This window comes from Hemitrygon akajei, unplaced genomic scaffold, assembly GCF_048418815.1.
Source record: "Hemitrygon akajei unplaced genomic scaffold, sHemAka1.3 Scf000050, whole genome shotgun sequence".
Classification (NCBI taxonomy): domain Eukaryota; kingdom Metazoa; phylum Chordata; class Chondrichthyes; order Myliobatiformes; family Dasyatidae; genus Hemitrygon; species Hemitrygon akajei.
In genome coordinates, this window is record NW_027331936.1 from 4,828,242 (window position 1) to 4,852,099 (window position 23,858).

Consider the following 23,858-nt stretch of genomic DNA (forward strand, 5'->3'; position numbering starts at 1 on the left):
ACAGGGTCTTGACACACTGTGAGACCCCACACACCGCTGACAAGTTCCTGTCACACTGTGAGACCCCACACACCACTGACAGGATCCTGCCACACTGTGAGACCCCACACACCCCTGACAGGATCCTGTCAGACTGTGAGACTCCACACACCCCTGACAGGGTCCTGACACACTGTGAGACCCCACACACTCCTGACAGGGTCCTGACACACTGTGAGTCCCCACACACCCCTGACAGGGTCCTGACAGCCTGTGAGACCCCACACACAGAGGACAGGGTGATGACACACTGCGAGACCCCACACACAGAGGACAGGGTCCTGACACACTGTGAGACTCCACACACCGCTGACAGGATCCTGTCACACTGTGAGACTCCACACACCGCTGACAGGGTCCTGACACACTGTGAGACCCCACACAATGTGAGACCACACACACCCCTCACAGGATCCTGTCACACTGTGAGACCCCACACAACCCTGACAGGGTCCTGTCACACTGTGAGACTCCACACACCGCTGACAGGGTCCTGACACACTGTGAGACCCCACACAATGTGAGACCACACACACCCCTGACAGGATCTTGTCACTCTGTGAGACCCCACACAATGTGAGACCACAAACACCCCTGATAGGATCCTGTCACACTGTGAGACCCCACACAACCCTGACAGGGTCCTGACACACTCTGAGACTCCACACACCTATGACAGGATCCTGACACAATGTGAGACCTACACACCACTGAGAGAGTCCTGACACACTGTGAGACCCCACACACTCCTGACAGGGTCCTGACACACTGTGAGACCCCACACACCCCTGACAGGATCCTGACACACACTGAGATCCCATAAAACCCTGGCAGGGTCGTGATACATTGTGAGACAGCACACACACCCGTGGCAGGGTCCTGACACACTGTGAGACCCAACACACCACTGACAGGGTCCTGACACACAGTGAGACCCCACACACCACTGACAGGGTCCTGACACACTGTGAGACCCCACACACACCTGACAGGGTCCTGACACACTGTGAGACCCCACACACCCCTGACAGGGTCCTGCCACACTGTGAGACCACACACACCCCTGACAGGGTCTTGACACACTGTGAGACCACACACACCGCTGACAAGTTCCTGTCACACTGTGAGACCCCACACACCCCTGACAGGATCCTGTCACACTGTGAGACCCCACACACCCCTGACAGGGTCCTGACACACGGTGAGACCTTGCACACCCCAAATAGAGTCCTGACACACTGTGAGACCCCACACACCCCTGACAGGGTCCTGACAGCCTGTGAGACCCCACACACAGAGGACAGGGTGATGACACACTGCGACACCCCACACACAGAGGACAGGGTCCTGACAAACTGTGAGACTCCACACACCGCTGACAGGATCCTGTCACACTGTCAGACTCCACACTCCCCGGACAGGGTCCTGACACACTGTGAGACTCCACACACCGCTGACAGGATCCTGTCACACTGTGAGACCCCACACACCCCTGACAGGATGCTGTCACACTGTCAGACTCCACACTCCCCTGACAGGATCCTGTCACATTGTGAGACTCCACACACCGCTGACAGGATCCTGTCACACTGTGAGACCCCACACACCCCTGACAGGATGCTGTCACACTGTGAGACTCCACACTCCCCTGACAGGATCCTGTCACACTGTGAGACTCCACAAACCCCTGACAGGGTCCTGACACACTGTGATACCCCACACACGCCTGACAGGGTCCTGACACACTGTGAGACACCACACACCCCTGATAGGGTGCTGACACACTGTGAGAATCCACATACCCCTGACAGGATCCTGTCACACTGTTTAACCCCACACACCCTTCACAGGTTCCTGACACATTGTGAGACCCCTCACACACACGACAGGGTCCTGATACACTGTGAGACCTACACACCACTGATAGAGTCCTGACACACTGTGAGACCCCACACACCCCTGACAGGGTCCTGACACACTGTGAGACCTACACACCACTGATAGAGTCCTGAAACACTGTGAGACCCCACACACTCCTGACAGGGTCCTGACACATTGTGAGACCCCACACACCACTGACAGGATCCTGACACACACTGAGATCCCATAAAACCCTGGCAGGGTCGTGATACACTGTGAGACCCCACACACACACGTGGCAGGGTCCTGACACAGTATGAGACCCCACACACCCCTGACAGGGTGCTGACACACTGTGAGACCCCACACACCACGGGAATGTACCTGACATTTGTGTGACCACACACCCTGCTGACAAGGTCTTGACACACTGAGAGACTCCACACACCACTGACAACGTCCTGACACACTGTGAGACCCCACACACCCCTGACAGGATCCTGTCACACTGTGAGACTCCACACACCCCTGACAGGATCCTGACACACTGTGAGACCCCGCACACCCCTGACAGGGTCCTGACACACTGTGAGACCTACACACCACTGATAGAGTCCTGAAACACTGTGAGACCCCACACACTCCTGACAGGGTCCTGACACATTGTGAGACCCCACACACCACTGACAGGATCCTGACACACACTGAGATCCCATAAAACCCTGGCAGGGTCGTGATACACTGTGAGACCCCACACACACCCGTGGCAGGGTCCTGACACAGTATGAGACCCCACACACTCCTGACAGGGTGCTGACACACTGTGAGACCCCACACACCACGGGAATGTACCTGACATTTGTGTGACCACACACCCCGCTGACAAGGTCTTGACACACTGAGAGACTCCACACACCACTGACAACGTCCTGACACACTGTGAGACCCCACACACCCCTGACAGGGTCCTGACACACAGTGAGGCACCACACACGCCTGACAGGTTCCTGACACACAGTGTGATCCCACACACCCCTGACAGGGTCCTGACACACAGTGAGACCCCACACACCGCTGACAGTGTCCTGACACACTGTGAGACCCCACACACCCCTGACAGGGTCCTGACACACTGTGAGACCCCACACACGCCTGACAGGGTCCTGACACAGTGTGAGACACCACACACCCCTGATAGGGTGCTGACACACTGTGAGACTCCACATACCCCTGACAGGATCCTGTCACACTGTGAGACCCCACACACACCTGACAGGGTCCTGACACACTGTGAGACCCCACACACGCCTGACAGGGTCCTGACACACAGTGAGACCCCACACACCACTGACAGGGTCCTGACGCACTGTGAGACCCCACACACCCCTGACAGGGTCCTGACACACTGTGAGACCACACACACCCCTGACAGGGTCCTGACACACAGTGAGACCCCACACACCGCTGACAGGGTCCTGACACACTGTGAGACCCCACACACCCCTGACAGGGTCCTGACACACTGTGAGACCCCACACACGCCTGACAGGGTCCTGACACAGTGTGAGACACCACACACCCCTGATAGGGTGCTGACACACTGTGAGACTCCACATACCCCTGACAGGATCCTGTCACACTGTGAGACCCCTCACACTCCTGACAGGGTCCTGACACACTGTGAGACCCCACACACGCCTGACAGGGTCCTGACACAGTGTGAGACACCACACACGCCTGATAGGGTGCTGACACACTGTGAGACTCCACATACCCCTGACAGGATCCTGACACAATGTGAGACCTACACACCACTGAGAGAGTCCTGACACACTGAGACCCCACACACTCCAGACAGGGTCCTGACACACTGTGAGACCCCACACACCCCTGACAGGATCCTGACACACACTGAGATCCCATAAAACCCTGGCAGGGTCGTGATACACTGTGAGACCCCACACACCCCTGACAGGGTCCTGACACACTGTGAGACTCCACACACCCCTGACAGGGTCCTGACACACAGTGAGACCCCACACACCGCTGACAGGGTCCTGACACACTGTGAGACCCCACACACCCCTGACAGGGTCCTGACAGCCTGTGAGTCCCCACACACCCCTGACAGGGTCCTGACAGCCTGTGAGTCCCCACACACAGAGGACAGGGTGATGACACACTGCGACACCCCACACACAGAGGACAGGGTCCTGACACACTGTGAGACTCCACACACCGCTGACAGGATCCTGTCACACTGTCAGACTCCACACTCCCCTGACAGGATCCTGTCACATTGTGAGACTCCACACACCGCTGACAGGATCCTGTCACAATGTGAGACCCCACACACAGAGGACAGGGTCCTGACACACTGTGAGACCCCACACACCCCTGACAGGATGCTGTCACACTGTCAGACTCCACACTCCCCTGACAGGATCCTGTCACATTGTGAGACTCCACACACCGCTGACAGGATCCTGTCACACTGTGAGACCCCACACACCCCTGACAGGATGCTGTCACACTGTGAGAACCCACAAACCCCTGACAGGGTCCTGACAAACTGTGATACCCCACACACGCCTGACAGGGTCCTGACACACTGTGAGAGACCACACAACCCTGATAGGGTGCTGACACACTGTGAGAATCCACATACCCCTGACAGGATCCTGTCACACTGTGAGACCCCACACACCCTTCACAGGTTCCTGACACATTGGGAGACCCCACACACACACACGACAGGGTCCTGATACACTGTGAGACCTACACACCACTGATAGAGTCCTGACACACTGTGAGACCCAACACACCACTAGCATGTACCTGACATTTGTGTGACCCCACACCCCGCTGACAGGGTCCTGATACACTGTGAGACACCACACACCCCTGATAGGGTGCTTACACACTGTGAGAATCCACATACCCCTGACAGGATCCTGTCACACTGTGAGACCCCACACACCCTTCACAGGTTCCTGATACACTGAGAGACTCCACACATCACTGACAACGTCCTGACACACTGTGAGACCCCACACACCCCTGACAGGGTCCTGACACACTGTGAGACACAACACACGCCTGACAGGGTCCTGACACAGTGTGAGACACCACACACCCCTGATAGGGTGCTGACACACTGTGAGACTCCACATACCCCTGACAGGATCCTGACACAATGTGAGACCTACACACCACTGAGAGAGTCCTGACACACTGAGACCCCACACACTCCAGACAGGGTCCTGACACACTGTGAGACCCCACACACCCCTGACAGGATCCTGACACACACTGAGATCCCATAAAACCCTGGCAGGGTCGTGATACACTGTGAGACCCCACACACACCCGTGGCAGGGTCCTGACACAGTATTAGACCCCACACACCCCTGACAGGTTCCTGACACACAGTGAGACCCCACACACCACTGACAGGGTCCTGACGCACTGTGAGACCCCACACACCCCTGACAGGGTCCTGACACACTGTGAGACCACACACACCCCTGACAGGGTCCTGACACACAGTGAGACCCCACACACCGCTGACAGGGTCCTGACACACTGTGAGACCCCACACACCCCTGACAGGGTCCTGACAGCCTGTGAGTCCCCACACACAGAGGACAGGGTGATGACACACTGCGACACCCCACACACAGAGGACAGGGTCCTGACACACTGTGAGACTCCACACACCGCTGACAGGATCCTGTCACACTGTCAGACTCCACACTCCCCTGACAGGATCCTGTCACATTGTGAGACTCCACACACCGCTGACAGGATCCTGTCACACTGTGAGACCCCACACACCCCTGACAGGATGCTGTCACACTGTGAGACTCCACACACCCCTGACAGGGTTCTGACACACTGTGAGACACCACACACGCCTGACAGGGTCCTGACACACTGTGATAACCCACAAACCCCTGACAGGGTCCTGACACACTGTGATAACCCACACACGCCTGACAGGGTCCTGACACACTGTGAGAGACCACACAACCCTGATAGGGTGCTGACACACTGTGAGAATCCACATACCCCTGACAGGATCCTGTCACACTGTGAGACCCCACACACCCTTCACAGGTTCCTGACACATTGGGAGACCCCACACACACACACGACAGGGTCCTGATACACTGTGAGACCTACACACCACTGATAGAGTCCTGACACACTGTGAGACCCAACACACCACTAGCATGTACCTGACATTTGTGTGACACCACACCCCGCTGACAGGGTCCTGACACAGTGTGAGACACCACACACCCCTGATAGGGTGCTTACACACTGTGAGAATCCACATACCCCTGACAGGATCCTGACACACTGTGAGACCCCACACACCCTTCACAGGTTCCTGATACACTGAGAGACTCCACACATCACTGACAACGTCCTGACACACTGTGAGACCCCACACACCCCTGACAGGGTCCTGACACACTGTGAGACACAACACACGCCTGACAGTGTGCTGACACACTGTGAGACCACACACACCCCTGACAGGATCCTGTCACACTGTGAGACCCCACACAACCCTGACAGGGTCCTGTCACACTGTGAGACTCCACGCACGCCTGACAGGGTCCTGACACACTGTGAGACACCACACATGCCTGACAGGGTCCTGACACACTGTGAGACACCAGAAACGCCTGACAGTGTGCTGTCACACTGTAAGACTCCACACACCCCTGACAGGGTCTTGACACACTGAGAGACTCCACGCAACACTGACAACGTCCTGACACACTGTGAGACCCCACACACCCCTGACAGGGTCCTGACACACTGTGAGACACCACACACCACTGACAGGATCCTGTCACACTGTGAGACCCCACACAATCTGAGACCCCACACACCCCTGACAGGGTCTTGACACACTGTGAGACCCCACACACCGCTGACAAGTTCCTGTCACACTGTGAGACCCCACACACCCCTGACAGGATCCTGCCACACTGTGAGACCCCACACACCCCTGACAGGATCCTGTCAGACTGTGAGACTCCACACACCCCTGACAGGGTCCTGACACACTGTGAGACCCCACACACTCCTGACAGGGTCCTGACACACTGTGAGTCCCCACACACACCTGACAGGGTCCTGACAGCCTGTGAGACCCCACACACAGAGGACAGGGTGATGACACACTGCGAGACACCACACACAGAGGACAGGGTCCTGACACACTGTGAGACTCCACACACCGCTGACAGGATCCTGTCACACTGTGAGACTCCACACACCGCTGACAGGGTCCTGACACACTGTGAGACCCCACACAATGTGAGACCACACACACCCCTCACAGGATCCTGTCACACTGTGAGACCCCACACAACCCTGACAGGGTCCTGTCACACTGTGAGACTCCACACACCGCTGACAGGGTCCTGACACACTGTGAGACCCCACACAATGTGAGACCACACACACCCCTGACAGGATCTTGTCACTCTGTGAGACCCCACACAATGTGAGACCACAAACACCCCTGATAGGATCCTGTCACACTGTGAGACCCCACACAACCCTGACAGGGTCCTGACACACTCTGAGACTCCACACACCTATGACAGGATCCTGACACAATGTGAGACCTACACACCACTGAGAGAGTCCTGACACACTGTGAGACCCCACACACTCCTGACAGGGTCCTGACACACTGTGAGACCCCACACACCCCTGACAGGATCCTGACACACACTGAGATCACATAAAACCCTGGCAGGGTCGTGATACATTGTGAGACAGCACACACACCCGTGGCAGGGTCCTGACACACTGTGAGACCCAACACACCACTGACAGGGTCCTGACACACAGTGAGACCCCACACACCACTGACAGGGTCCTGACACACTGTGAGACCCCACACACACCTGACAGGGTCCTGACACACTGTGAGACCCCACACACCCCTGACAGGGTCCTGCCACACTGTGAGACCACACACACCCCTGACAGGGTCTTGACACACTGTGAGACCCCACACACCGCTGACAAGTTCCTGTCACACTGTGAGACCCCACACACCCCTGACAGGATCCTGTCACACTGTGAGACCCCACACACCCCTGACAGGGTCCTGACACACGGTGAGACCTTGCACACCCCAAATAGAGTCCTGACACACTGTGAGACCCCACACACCCCTGACAGGGTCCTGACAGCCTGTGAGACCCCACACACAGAGTACAGGGTGATGACACACTGCGACACCCCCACACACAGAGGACAGGGTCCTGACACACTGTGAGACTCCACACACCGCTGACAGGATCCTGTCACACTGTCAGACCCCACACACCCCTGACAGGATGCTGTCACACTGTCAGACTCCACACTCCCCTGACAGGATCCTGTCACATTGTGAGACTCCACACACCGCTGACAGGATCCTGTCACACTGTGAGACCCCACACACCCCTGACAGGATGCTGTCACACTGTGAGACTCCACACTCCCCTGACAGGATCCTGTCACACTGTGAGACTCCACAAACCCCTGACAGGGTCCTGACACACTGTGATACCCCACACACGCCTGACAGGGTCCTGACACACTGTGAGACACCACACACCCCTGATAGGGTGCTGACACACTGTGAGAATCCACATACCCCTGACAGGATCCTGTCACACTGTTTGACCCCACACACCCTTCACAGGTTCCTGACACATTGTGAGACCCCACACACACACGACAGGGTCCTGATACACTGTGAGACCTACACACCACTGATAGAGTCCTGACACACTGTGAGACCCCACACACCCCTGACAGGGTCCTGACACACTGTGAGACCTACACACCACTGATAGAGTCCTGAAACACTGTGAGACCCCACACACTCCTGACAGGGTCCTGACACATTGTGAGACCCCACACACCACTGACAGGATCCTGACACACACTGAGATCCCATAAAACCCTGGCAGGGTCGTGATACACTGTGAGACCCCACACACACCCGTGGCAGGGTCCTGACACAGTATGAGACCCCACACACCCCTGACAGGGTGCTGACACACTGTGAGACCCCACACACCACGGGAATGTACCTGACATTTGTGTGACCACACACCCCGCTGACAAGGTCTTGACACACTGAGAGACTCCACACACCACTGACAACGTCCTGACACACTGTGAGACCCCACACACCCCTGACAGGATCCTGTCACACTGTGAGACTCCACACACCCCTGACAGGATCCTGACACACTGTGAGACCCCACACACCCCTGACAGGGTCCTGACACACTGTGAGACCTACACACCACTGATAGAGTCCTGAAACACTGTGAGACCCCACACACTCCTGACAGGGTCCTGACACATTGTGAGACCCCACACACCACTGACAGGATCCTGACACACACTGAGATCCCATAAAACCCTGGCAGGGTCGTGATACACTGTGAGACCCCACACACACCCGTGGCAGGGTCCTGACACAGTATGAGACCCCACACACCCCTGACAGGGTGCTGACACACTGTGAGACCCCACACACCACGGGAATGTACCTGACATTTGTGTGACCACACACCCCGCTGACAAGGTCTTGACACACTGAGAGACTCCACACACCACTGACAACGTCCTGACACACTGTGAGACCCCACACACCCCTGACAGGGTCCTGACACACAGTGAGGCACCACACACGCCTGACAGGGTCCTGACACACAGTGTGATCCCACACACCCCTGACAGGATCCTGACACACTGTGAGACCCCACACACCCCTGACAGGGTCCTGACACACTGTGAGACACCACACACGCCTGACAGTGTGCTGACACACTGTGCGACCACAGGCACCCCTGACAGGATCCTGTCACACTGTGAGACCCCACACACCCCTGACAGGGTCCTGACACACTGTGAGACCCCACACACCACTGACAACGTCCTGACACACTGTGAGACCCCACACACCCCTGACAGGGTCCTGACACACTGTGGGACCCCACACACGCCTGACAGTGTGCTGACACACTGTGAGACACCACACAACCCTGACAGGATCCTGTCACACTGTGAGACTCCACACACCCCTGACAGGATCCTGTCACACTGTGAGACCCCACACACCCCTGACAGGGTCCTGACACACTGTGAGACACAACACACGCCTGACAGGGTCCTGACACAGTGTGAGACACCACACACCCCTGATAGGGTGCTGACACACTGTGAGACTCCACATACCCCTGACAGGATCCTGACACAATGTGAGACCTACACACCACTGAGAGAGTCCTGACACACTGAGACCCCACACACTCCAGACAGGGTCCTGACACACTGTGAGACCCCACACACCCCTGACAGGATCCTGACACACACTGAGATCCCATAAAACCCTGGCAGGGTCGTGATACACTGTGAGACCCCACACACACCCGTGGCAGGGTCCTGACACAGTATTAGACCCCACACACCCCTGACAGGTTCCTGACACACAGTGAGACCCCACACACCACTGACAGGGTCCTGACGCACTGTGAGACCCCACACACCCCTGACAGGGTCCTGACACACTGTGAGACCACACACACCCCTGACAGGGTCCTGACACACAGTGAGACCCCACACACCGCTGACAGGGTCCTGACACACTGTGAGACCCCACACACCCCTGACAGGGTCCTGACAGCCTGTGAGTCCCCACACACAGAGGACAGGGTGATGACACACTGCGACACCCCACACACAGAGGACAGGGTCCTGACACACTGTGAGACTCCACACACCGCTGACAGGATCCTGTCACACTGTCAGACTCCACACTCCCCTGACAGGATCCTGTCACATTGTGAGACTCCACACACCGCTGACAGGATCCTGTCACACTGTGAGACCCCACACACCCCTGACAGGATGCTGTCACACTGTGAGACTCCACACACCCCTGACAGGGTTCTGACACACTGTGAGACACCACACACGCCTGACAGGGTCCTGACACACTGTGATAACCCACAAACCCCTGACAGGGTCCTGACACACTGTGATAACCCACACACGCCTGACAGGGTCCTGACACACTGTGAGAGACCACACAACCCTGATAGGGTGCTGACACACTGTGAGAATCCACATACCCCTGACAGGATCCTGTCACACTGTGAGACCCCACACACCCTTCACAGGTTCCTGACACATTGGGAGACCCCACACACACACACGACAGGGTCCTGATACACTGTGAGACCTACACACCACTGATAGAGTCCTGACACACTGTGAGACCCAACACACCACTAGCATGTACCTGACATTTGTGTGACACCACACCCCGCTGACAGGGTCCTGACACAGTGTGAGACACCACACACCCCTGATAGGGTGCTTACACACTGTGAGAATCCACATACCCCTGACAGGATCCTGACACACTGTGAGACCCCACACACCCTTCACAGGTTCCTGATACACTGAGAGACTCCACACATCACTGACAACGTCCTGACACACTGTGAGACCCCACACACCCCTGACAGGGTCCTGACACACTGTGAGACACAACACACGCCTGACAGTGTGCTGACACACTGTGAGACCACACACACCCCTGACAGGATCCTGTCACACTGTGAGACCCCACACAACCCTGACAGGGTCCTGTCACACTGTGAGACTCCACGCACGCCTGACAGGGTCCTGACACACTGTGAGACACCACACATGCCTGACAGGGTCCTGACACACTGTGAGACACCAGAAACGCCTGACAGTGTGCTGTCACACTGTAAGACTCCACACACCCCTGACAGGGTCTTGACACACTGAGAGACTCCACGCAACACTGACAACGTCCTGACACACTGTGAGACCCCACACACCCCTGACAGGGTCCTGACACACTGTGAGACACCACACACCACTGACAGGATCCTGTCACACTGTGAGACCCCACACAATCTGAGACCCCACACACCCCTGACAGGGTCTTGACACACTGTGAGACCCCACACACCGCTGACAAGTTCCTGTCACACTGTGAGACCCCACACACCCCTGACAGGATCCTGCCACACTGTGAGACCCCACACACCCCTGACAGGATCCTGTCAGACTGTGAGACTCCACACACCCCTGACAGGGTCCTGACACACTGTGAGACCCCACACACTCCTGACAGGGTCCTGACACACTGTGAGTCCCCACACACACCTGACAGGGTCCTGACAGCCTGTGAGACCCCACACACAGAGGACAGGGTGATGACACACTGCGAGACACCACACACAGAGGACAGGGTCCTGACACACTGTGAGACTCCACACACCGCTGACAGGATCCTGTCACACTGTGAGACTCCACACACCGCTGACAGGGTCCTGACACACTGTGAGACCCCACACAATGTGAGACCACACACACCCCTCACAGGATCCTGTCACACTGTGAGACCCCACACAACCCTGACAGGGTCCTGTCACACTGTGAGACTCCACACACCGCTGACAGGGTCCTGACACACTGTGAGACCCCACACAATGTGAGACCACACACACCCCTGACAGGATCTTGTCACTCTGTGAGACCCCACACAATGTGAGACCACAAACACCCCTGATAGGATCCTGTCACACTGTGAGACCCCACACAACCCTGACAGGGTCCTGACACACTCTGAGACTCCACACACCTATGACAGGATCCTGACACAATGTGAGACCTACACACCACTGAGAGAGTCCTGACACACTGTGAGACCCCACACACTCCTGACAGGGTCCTGACACACTGTGAGACCCCACACACCCCTGACAGGATCCTGACACACACTGAGATCACATAAAACCCTGGCAGGGTCGTGATACATTGTGAGACAGCACACACACCCGTGGCAGGGTCCTGACACACTGTGAGACCCAACACACCACTGACAGGGTCCTGACACACAGTGAGACCCCACACACCACTGACAGGGTCCTGACACACTGTGAGACCCCACACACACCTGACAGGGTCCTGACACACTGTGAGACCCCACACACCCCTGACAGGGTCCTGCCACACTGTGAGACCACACACACCCCTGACAGGGTCTTGACACACTGTGAGACCCCACACACCGCTGACAAGTTCCTGTCACACTGTGAGACCCCACACACCCCTGACAGGATCCTGTCACACTGTGAGACCCCACACACCCCTGACAGGGTCCTGACACACGGTGAGACCTTGCACACCCCAAATAGAGTCCTGACACACTGTGAGACCCCACACACCCCTGACAGGGTCCTGACAGCCTGTGAGACCCCACACACAGAGTACAGGGTGATGACACACTGCGACACCCCACACACAGAGGACAGGGTCCTGACACACTGTGAGACTCCACACACCGCTGACAGGATCCTGTCACACTGTCAGACCCCACACACCCCTGACAGGATGCTGTCACACTGTCAGACTCCACACTCCCCTGACAGGATCCTGTCACATTGTGAGACTCCACACACCGCTGACAGGATCCTGTCACACTGTGAGACCCCACACACCCCTGACAGGATGCTGTCACACTGTGAGACTCCACACTCCCCTGACAGGATCCTGTCACACTGTGAGACTCCACAAACCCCTGACAGGGTCCTGACACACTGTGATACCCCACACACGCCTGACAGGGTCCTGACACACTGTGAGACACCACACACCCCTGATAGGGTGCTGACACACTGTGAGAATCCACATACCCCTGACAGGATCCTGTCACACTGTTTGACCCCACACACCCTTCACAGGTTCCTGACACATTGTGAGACCCCACACACACACGACAGGGTCCTGATACACTGTGAGACCTACACACCACTGATAGAGTCCTGACACACTGTGAGACCCCACACACCCCTGACAGGGTCCTGACACACTGTGAGACCTACACACCACTGATAGAGTCCTGAAACACTGTGAGACCCCACACACTCCTGACAGGGTCCTGACACATTGTGAGACCCCACACACCACTGACAGGATCCTGACACACACTGAGATCCCATAAAACCCTGGCAGGGTCGTGATACACTGTGAGACCCCACACACACCCGTGGCAGGGTCCTGACACAGTATGAGACCCCACACACCCCTGACAGGGTGCTGACACACTGTGAGACCCCACACACCACGGGAATGTACCTGACATTTGTGTGACCACACACCCCGCTGACAAGGTCTTGACACACTGAGAGACTCCACACACCACTGACAACGTCCTGACACACTGTGAGACCCCACACACCCCTGACAGGATCCTGTCACACTGTGAGACTCCACACACCCCTGACAGGATCCTGACACACTGTGAGACCCCACACACCCCTGACAGGGTCCTGACACACTGTGAGACCTACACACCACTGATAGAGTCCTGAAACACTGTGAGACCCCACACACTCCTGACAGGGTCCTGACACATTGTGAGACCCCACACACCACTGACAGGATCCTGACACACACTGAGATCCCATAAAACCCTGGCAGGGTCGTGATACACTGTGAGACCCCACACACACCCGTGGCAGGGTCCTGACACAGTATGAGACCCCACACACCCCTGACAGGGTGCTGACACACTGTGAGACCCCACACACCACGGGAATGTACCTGACATTTGTGTGACCACACACCCCGCTGACAAGGTCTTGACACACTGAGAGACTCCACACACCACTGACAACGTCCTGACACACTGTGAGACCCCACACACCCCTGACAGGGTCCTGACACACAGTGAGGCACCACACACGCCTGACAGGGTCCTGACACACAGTGTGATCCCACACACCCCTGACAGGATCCTGACACACTGTGAGACCCCACACACCCCTGACAGGGTCCTGACACACTGTGAGACACCACACACGCCTGACAGTGTGCTGACACACTGTGCGACCACAGGCACCCCTGACAGGATCCTGTCACACTGTGAGACCCCACACACCCCTGACAGGGTCCTGACACACTGTGAGACCCCACACACCACTGACAACGTCCTGACACACTGTGAGACCCCACACACCCCTGACAGGGTCCTGACACACTGTGGGACCCCACACACGCCTGACAGTGTGCTGACACACTGTGAGACACCACACAACCCTGACAGGATCCTGTCACACTGTGAGACTCCACACACCCCTGACAGGATCCTGTCACACTGTGAGACTCCACACACCACTGACAACGTCCTGACACACTGTGAGACCCCACACACCCCTGACAGGGTCCTGACACACTGTGAGACCCCACACACCCCTGACAGGGTCCTGTCACACTGTGAGACGCCACACACGCCTGACAGGGTCCTGACACACTGTGAGACCCCACACACCCCTGACAGAGTCCTGACACACTGTGAGACTCCACATACCCCTGACAGGATCCTGTCACACTGTGAGACCCCACAGACTCCTGACAGGGTCCTGACACACTGTGAGACCCCACACACGCCTGACAGGGTCCTGACACACTGTGAGACACCACACACCCCTGATAGGGTGCTGACACACTGTGAGACACCACACACCCCTGATAGGGTGCTGACACACTGTGAGACTCCACACACCCCTGACAGGATCCTGTCACACTGTGAGACCCCACACACCCCTGACAGGGTTCTGACACACTGTGAGACCCCACACACGCCTGACAGGGTCCTGACACACTGTGAGACACCACACACCCCTGACAGGGTCCTGACACACTGTGAGACCACACACACCCCTGACAGGATCCTGTCACATTGTGAGACTCCACACACCACTGACAACGTCCTGACACACTGTGAGACCCCACACACTCCTGACAGGGTCCTGACACACTGTGAGACCCCACACACGCCTGACAGGGTCCTGACACACTGTGAGACACCACACACCCCTGATAGGCTGCTGACACACTGTGAGACCCCACACACCCTTCACAGGTTCCTGACACACTGTGAGACCCCACACACACATGACAGGGATCTGACACATTGTGAGACCCCACACACACACGACAGGTTCCTGATACACTGTGAGACCTACACACCCCTGACAGGGTCCTGACACACTGTCAGACTCCACACACACTGACAGGGTCCTGACACACTGTGAGACGCCACACACTCCTGACAGGGTCCTGACACACTGTGAGACCCCACACACCCCTGACAGGATCCTGACACACACTGAGATCCCATAAAACCCTGGCAGGGTCGTGATACACTGTGAGACCCCACGCACACCCGTGGCAGGGTCCTGACACAGTATGAGACCCCACACACCCCTGACAGGGTCCTGACACACTGTGAGCCAACACACCACTGGCAGGTACCTGACATTTGTGTGACCCCACACCCCGCTGACAGGGTCTTGACACACTGAGAGACTCCACACACCACTGACAACGTCCTGACACACTGTGAGACCCCACACACCCCTGACAAGGTCCTGACACACTGTGAGACACCACACACGCCTGACAGTGTGCTGACACACTGTGAGACTCCACACACCCCTGACAGGATCCTGACACACTGTGAGACCCCACACACCCCTGACAGGGTCCTGACACCCTGTGAGACCTACACACCCCTGACAGGGTCCTGACACACTGTGAAACCCCACACCCCGCTGACATGGTCTTGACACACTGTGAGAGCCCAGACACCCCTGACAGGATCCTGACACATTGTGAGACCCCACACACCCCTGACAGGGTCTGACACACTGTGAGACCCCACACACCCCTGACAGAGTCCTGACACACTGTGAGCCCCCACACACCCCTGACAGTGTCCTGACACACAGTGAGACCCCACACACCCCAAAGAGGGTCCTGACACATTGTGAGACCTGAGACACCCATGAGAGGCTCCTGACACGCTTTGAAACCCAACACACCCCTGACAGGGTCCTGACGTCCGTGAGACCCGGCACACCGCTAACAGGATCCCGACACACTGAGATACCACACATCGCTGACAGGGTCCTGACACACTGTGAGAGCTCTCACACCTGACAGTGTCCTGACACACTGTGAGGCCCCACACAACCCCTGACAGGGTCCTGACACACTGTGAGATCCCACACACCCCTGACAGGGTCCTGACACACTGTGAGGCCCCACACAACCCCTGACAGGGTCCTGACACACTGTGAGGCCCCACACACCCCTGACAGCGTCCTGACACACAGTGAGACCCCACACACCCCAAAGAGGGTCCTGACACATTGTGAGACCTGAGACACCCATGAGAGGCTCCCGACATGCTTTGAAACCCAGCACACCCCTGACAGGGTCCTGACACACTGTGAGGCCCCACACAACCCTGATAGGGTCCTGACCCATTGTGAGACCCCACACACCCCTGGCAGGGTTGTGACACACTCTGAGACCCGACACACCCCCGTGGCAGGGTCCTGACAAACTATTAGACCCCACACAACCCTGGCAGGGTCCAGATAAACTCTGAGATCCCACCCAACACTGACAGGGTCCTGATAAAGTGTGAGACACCACACTCTCCTGACAGGTTCCTGACACACTATAAGACCCCACACACCTCTGCCAGGTTCCTGACAGATTGTGAGATGCCACACAGCCTTGAGGGCGTCCTAACACACATACTGAATGAACACCAAACCCTCCTAAGAGGATCCTAACAAACATTGAGACCCCACACGCTTCTGACAGGTTCCTGACACACTGTGAGACCCCACACATACCTGATAGGGTCCTGACACACTGCGAGACACCACACCCGCCTGACAGGGTCCTGACACACTGTGAGACGCCACACACCCCTGACAGGGTCCTGATACACTGTGAGACACCACACACCCCTGACAGGGTCCTGACACACTGTGAGACCCCACACACTCCTGACAGGGACCTGACACACTGTGAGACCCCACACACCCCTGACAGTGTCCTGACACACTGCGAGACACCACACACGCCTGACAGGGTCCTGACACACTGTGAGACGCCACACACCCGTGGCAGGTTCAAGACACACTGTAAGAAACCACACTACCCTGACTGGATCCTGACACAGTGTGAGACCCCCACACACCCCTGACAGGGTTCAAAGACACTTTGAGATGTCACACACCCCAACCAGCCACCCACTTTGCACGTGCTGATGTGCAAAGTTACTTGTTCGTATTTTGAATCAGTGACGGTGGGTGGGAAGGGGAGCTGTGATTCCCCGACCTGTTACTTTGACAGAATGCCCACTACCTTCTTCTCCATCTCCATACGCCACATCAACACTGGGGATGAAAAGTTTCTTCCTCTGGAAAAAATGACAGCTGTGACGGTAGTGGGAGATTGTCCGGTACAGGACAGTCGGGGGTCAGTAAACTACCAGGGAAATACTCACCTTCACAGCACAATTAATGTGGAAATGTGATAATCTGGTCTTATCTGGACCAGGCCTCTCTGTCCAGTCAGGGGTCTGTTAATTGAATTTACTTTACTGTACGAACATCCATTGATGAATCCAATCAATACAATAGATTTGAGCTAACTCTTGTGTGCTTAAATACTGAGTTCTGAGTTGAGGCATCTAACAGTTTGTCCACTGTCTGTTCCCATGGAAGATGTTCAACAGAAACACAAGGAGACTCTGCAGGCACAGACTGAAACACTGAGAGTGAACACAATCCTGATGAGGGAGAAGGTGAAGGTTTTCCAGCTGGTTGATCGATACGCTGAGCTCACGGTCATTTCTACTGTTCGAGATTGGACACTGGTGGAACATGAACTGCTGGCAAGAGGCAGAGACCACGAGGAGTGGAGAGAGAAACTTCTCCGTGGACTCCTGGAAAAACTCCAGACGGATCAGTTGTTCCAGAGCAGCTTTTCGCGAAGTAAATCCAAATCTGGGAGTTCGGCAGCAGTGGCCGGAGTCCCGGGGATCGGGAAAACAACAATGGTACAAAAGATTGTTTATGACTGGGCCACGGGGAAAATATACCAACAGTTCCAGTTTGTCTTCAGTTTCAAATTCCGTGATTTAAACAGTATTAACTGTCGAATAAACCTGAGGGAACTGATTCTGGATCAGTATCCCTACTTTGGGAATATCCTGAGAGAGGTCTGGAAGAACCCAGAGGGATTGCTGTTTATATTCGATGGTTTGGATGAATTCAATGACAAAATTGATTTTGCTGACAGTCGGAGAGATACAGAACCCAAGCACCAGTGCCCAGATCCTGAGTGGTGGTGTGAGGTGTCTGACATTGTGTACAGTTTAATCCAGGGCAAGCTGCTCCCAGGGTGTTCAGTGCTGGTGACCACCCGTCCCACTGCGTTACATTTATTAGAAAAGGCTGACATCAGTGTCTGGGCTGAAATCCTGGGATTTGTTGGTGAAGAACGGAAGGAATATTTCATGAGGTATTTTAAAGATCAGACGGTGGCGGAAGCTGTTTTCAAACATGTGAAGGAGAACGAGATCCTTTACACCATGAGCTACAACCCCTCCTACTGCTGGATCCTCGCTCTGACACTGGGCCCCTTCTTCACACAAAGAGTCAGGGACCCGCAGCGAGTTCCCAAGACCATCACCCAACTGTACTCCTACTATATTTACAACATCCTGAAAAACCACGGCCGTGAGATTGAGAACCCCCGTGATGTGTTACTCAGGGTTGGTCAGATGGCCTTCAGAGGAGTGTCCGATAAGAAGATTGTGTTTACAGATGGAGATTTGATCAAGTACAATCTGCAGCCTTCCCAGTTCCTGTCAGGGTTCCTGATGGAGCTTTTGGAGAGAGAGGATTCTGCCCGGAGCGTGGTGTACACATTCCCACACCTCACCATCCAAGAGTTTGTAGCTGCAGTCGCACAATTCCTGAATCCACATCCCGGGGATATCCTGATATTCCTCACTGAAGCCCACAACATAACAGATGGGCGATTTGAGGTATTTGTCCGTTTTGTTGCTGGTCTCTCCAACCCAATGACAGCTCGGGGCCTGGAGGAGTTTCTGGGTCCATTTCCTCTTGAAACGACCTGCCGGGTGATTGACTGGGTGAAGGAGGAGGTTAAACGCCAGAGTGGAAACACGGGGAGTGAAGCTGGTAAAAGGAGCCTCCTGAACACATTGCACTATCTGTTTGAGTCTCAGAATCGTGGACTGGCTCAGGCCTCACTGGGATCTGTGAAAACACTTTCATTCAGTGGAATGACACTGACCCCGATTGACTGCGCGGTCCTGTCTCATGTCATCGGACTCTGTGATACAATAAAACACCTCGACCTGGAGAACTGCCTCATTCAGTGTGAAGGAATCCAACGGCTGGGACCCGGGCTGCACAAGTGCCAGGAGTTGAGGTAACTTGATTTATCTCTCACTTTGAACTGTGAAACTGTCTCATTGTGTTGTTTCAATGTTTGGGTTAAACTGTAGTAAATCAGATTGTGAAGAATTGTGACAAATGCCCAGGGGATCGGTCAGTAATTCCCCAAGGACGGGAGGGTTCTGTGGTTTCTTGTGAAGCGATGTTGGAGACTTCATCAGATCAGTGAACAACGGCCATTGGTTTAATGACAGTAAATCACAGGAATGGCCGTGTTTCTCGCTGCCTGTGACACGTCCATTGACAATGTTCCTTCTCACTGTTACTGACACCCAGACCGACACTGACTGCAGCAGGTGGGTCAGAGATTCACACCCCCTTCCTGGTGAGGGACAAGAGACCGTCAGCAGACTGTCCCAGTGAGAGGGAGAGAAATACCGTTGTCAGATTGTCCTCACCTGCCCTTCCCCGTGTGTGACTATCACCATCAGTCCGCCTGTGTGACTGTGCTCACTACCAGATATGCAGAGAGAGAGGGCGCATCTCCTCTGGGCCTCTGTTCAGACCCAACACACACGTACAGAAATTTTCTGCATCCTCTCGTCTTGTAGGATTATCGTTTACCCTTGGAATCCTCCTGTAGGACCTCTCATCCCAATCCCCCTTCCATTCTTTGGGATCTCGTCCCCATCCCCATTCCGCCAGTGGGCTCTCTATTACCCTTTCCTCATTCTCCTGTGGGATGTTTTCCCCACCCCCCTTCCTCCTGTGGGATCTCTCTTCCCAATCCCGCTTTCTCCTGGGGGATCTCCCTTCTCCATGCCCTTTCCTCCTGTGGGATCTCTCCTCCCCATCTCCTTTCCTCCTGTGCGATCTCTTCCCCATCCACCTTCTGTCGTATCTTTCTTCCCCATCCCCCTTCTTCCTGCATGATCTCTCTTCCCCATTCCCTTCCTCCTGTGGGATCTCTCTTCCCCACCCCCATCATCCTGTGGGATCTCTCTTCCCAATCCCGCTTCCTCCTGTGGGTTCTCCCTTCCCAATCCCCTCCTTCCTCTGGGATCCCCTCCCCATCCCCTTTCCTCAGTGGTATCCTTTCCCATCCCCCTTCCTCCTGTGGGAACTCTCTTCCCCATCTCCCTTCCTCCTGTGGGATCTCAATTGCCCATCCCCTTTCCTCCTGTGGGATCTCTTCCCCATCCCCCTTCCTCCTGTGGGATCTCTCTTCCCCATTACCCTTCCTCCTGTGAGATCTTTCTTCCCAATCCCACATCCTCCTGTGTGACCTCTCTTCCTCCTGTGGGATCTCACCCATCATCTTCTTCCTGTGGGATACCCTCCCCACCCCCTTTCCTCCAGTGGTATCTCTTCCCATCCCCTTCCCTCTGTGAGTTCTCTCTTCCCCATCCCACTTTCTCCATTGGGATCTCTCTTCCCATCCCTCTTCCTCCTGTGGGATCTCTCTTCCACATCCCCCATCCTCCTGTGGGATCTCTCTTCCACATCCCCCATCCTCCTGTGGGATCTTTCTTCCTCTTCCCCATGCCCCTTCCTCTGTGGGAGCTCTCTTCACTTCCCCTTTCCGCCTGAGTGAACTCTCCTCCCCATCCCCCTTCATAGAATCATAAAATCATAAAACACCAGCGCACAGAAAACAAGCCATTCGGCCCTTCTGCTCTGTGCCGAAACTTTATTCCGCTTGTCCCATTGACCTGCACCCGGTCCATAACCTTCCAGACCGCCCCCATCCATGTATCTATCCAATTTATTCGTAAAGCTTAAGAGTGAGTCCGCATTTTCTACATCAGATGGCAGCTCGTTCCACACTCTCAGTGAAGAATTTCCCCCTAAACCTTTCCCCTTTCACTCTGAAGCCAAGTCCTCTTGTAATTTATCTCTCCTAATCTATGTGGAAAGAGCCTATTCGCAATTACCCTGTCTATACCCCTCAGAGTTTTGTAAACTTCCATCAAATCTCCCCTCATTCTTCTGCGCTCCAAGGAATAAAGTCCTAACCTGTTCAACCTTTCCTTGTAGCTCAACTCCTGAAGACCAGGCATCATCCTAGTAAATCTTCTCTGCACTTTTTCAATCCCACTGATATCCTTCCTATAGTTCAGTGACCAGAACTGCACACAATACTCCAAATTTGGCCTCTCCAATGCCTTATACAACCTCATCATAATATTCCAACTCCTATACTCAGTACTTTGATTTATGAATGCCAGGATGCCAAAAGCCTTCTTTACAACCCTGTCTACCTGTAACGCCACTTTCAGGGACTTGTGTATCTGAACCCCCAGATCCTTTTGTTCCTCCGCACTTCTCAGTGCCCTACCATTTACTGTGTATGTCCTACCTTGATCAGTCGTTCCAAAATGCAACACCTCACACTTGTCTGCATTAAAGTGGTGACTAGTGGTGTGCCTCAGGGATCTGTACTGGGTCCAATGTTGTTTGTCGTATACATTAATGGTCTGGATGATGGAATGGTAAATTGGATTAGTAAGTGTGCAGATACTACTAAGATAGGTGGTGGTGTTGTGAATAATGAAGTTTTCAAAGTTTGTTGTTCAAAGATTTAGGCCAGTTAGAAGAGTGGGCTGAACGATGGCAGATGGAGTTTAATGCTGATAAGTGTAAGCTGCTACATTTTGGTAGGAATAATTCAAATAGGACATACATGGTAAATGATAGGGCATTGAGGAATGCAGTAGAACAGAGTGATCTCGGAATAATGGTGCATAGTTCCCTGAAGGTGGAATCTCATGTGGATAGGGTGGTGAAGAAAGCTTTTGGTATGCTGGCTTTATAATTCAGAGCATTGAGTATAGGAGTTAGGATGTAATGTTAAAATTGTACAAGGCATTGGTGAGGCCAAATTTAGAGTATTGTGTACAGTTCTGGTCACCGAATTATAGGAAAGATGTCAACAAAATAGAAAGAATACAGAGGAGATTTACTAGAATGTTACCTGGGTTTCTGCACCTAAGTTACAGGGAAAGGTTGAACAAGTTAGGTCTTTATTCTTTGGAGTGTAGAAGGTTGAGGGGGGACTTGATAGAGGTAGTCAAAATTATGAGGGGGATACTCAGAGTTGACGTGGATAGTTTTTTACAATTGCGAGTAAGGGAGGTTAGAACAAGAGGGAATGAGTTGATAGTGAAGGAGCAAAAGTTTAGGGTTAACACGAGGGGGAACTTCTTTATTCAGAGAATGGTAGCTCTGTGGAACGAGCTTCCAGTAGAAGTGGTAGAGGCAGTTTCAATTTTGTCATTTACAAAAAAATTGGATAGGTTTATGGACAGGAAAGGAATGGAATGGAGGGTTAAGGGCTGAGTGCAGGTAGATGGGACTAGGTGAGAGTAAGCATTCGGCATGGACTAGGGCCGAGATGGCCTGTTTCCGTGCTGTAATTGTTATATGGTTATATGTCATATGTTATAAATTCCATCTGCCATTTCCTGGCCCATTTTTCCAGTTGGTCCAGATCCCTCTGCAAGCTTTGAAAGCCTTCCTCGCTGTCCACAACGCCTCCATCTTAGTGTCATCAGCAAACTTGCTGATCCAATTTATCACATTATC

The 23,858-nt window shown here is 54.7% G+C and overlaps 1 protein-coding gene across 1 annotated transcript in view; it reads left to right on the plus strand.

Moving 5' to 3' along the window:
• LOC140721085 (NACHT, LRR and PYD domains-containing protein 3-like) overlaps nucleotides 1–23,858 on the plus strand; it is a 113,679-nt gene that overhangs the window by 77,623 nt on the left and 12,198 nt on the right. Inside the window, exon 6 of the mRNA XM_073035951.1 lies at nucleotides 18,570–20,307. Coding sequence (XP_072892052.1) covers nucleotides 18,570–20,307 — 1,738 coding nt within the window. The remainder of the gene's footprint in view (nucleotides 1–18,569; nucleotides 20,308–23,858) is intronic.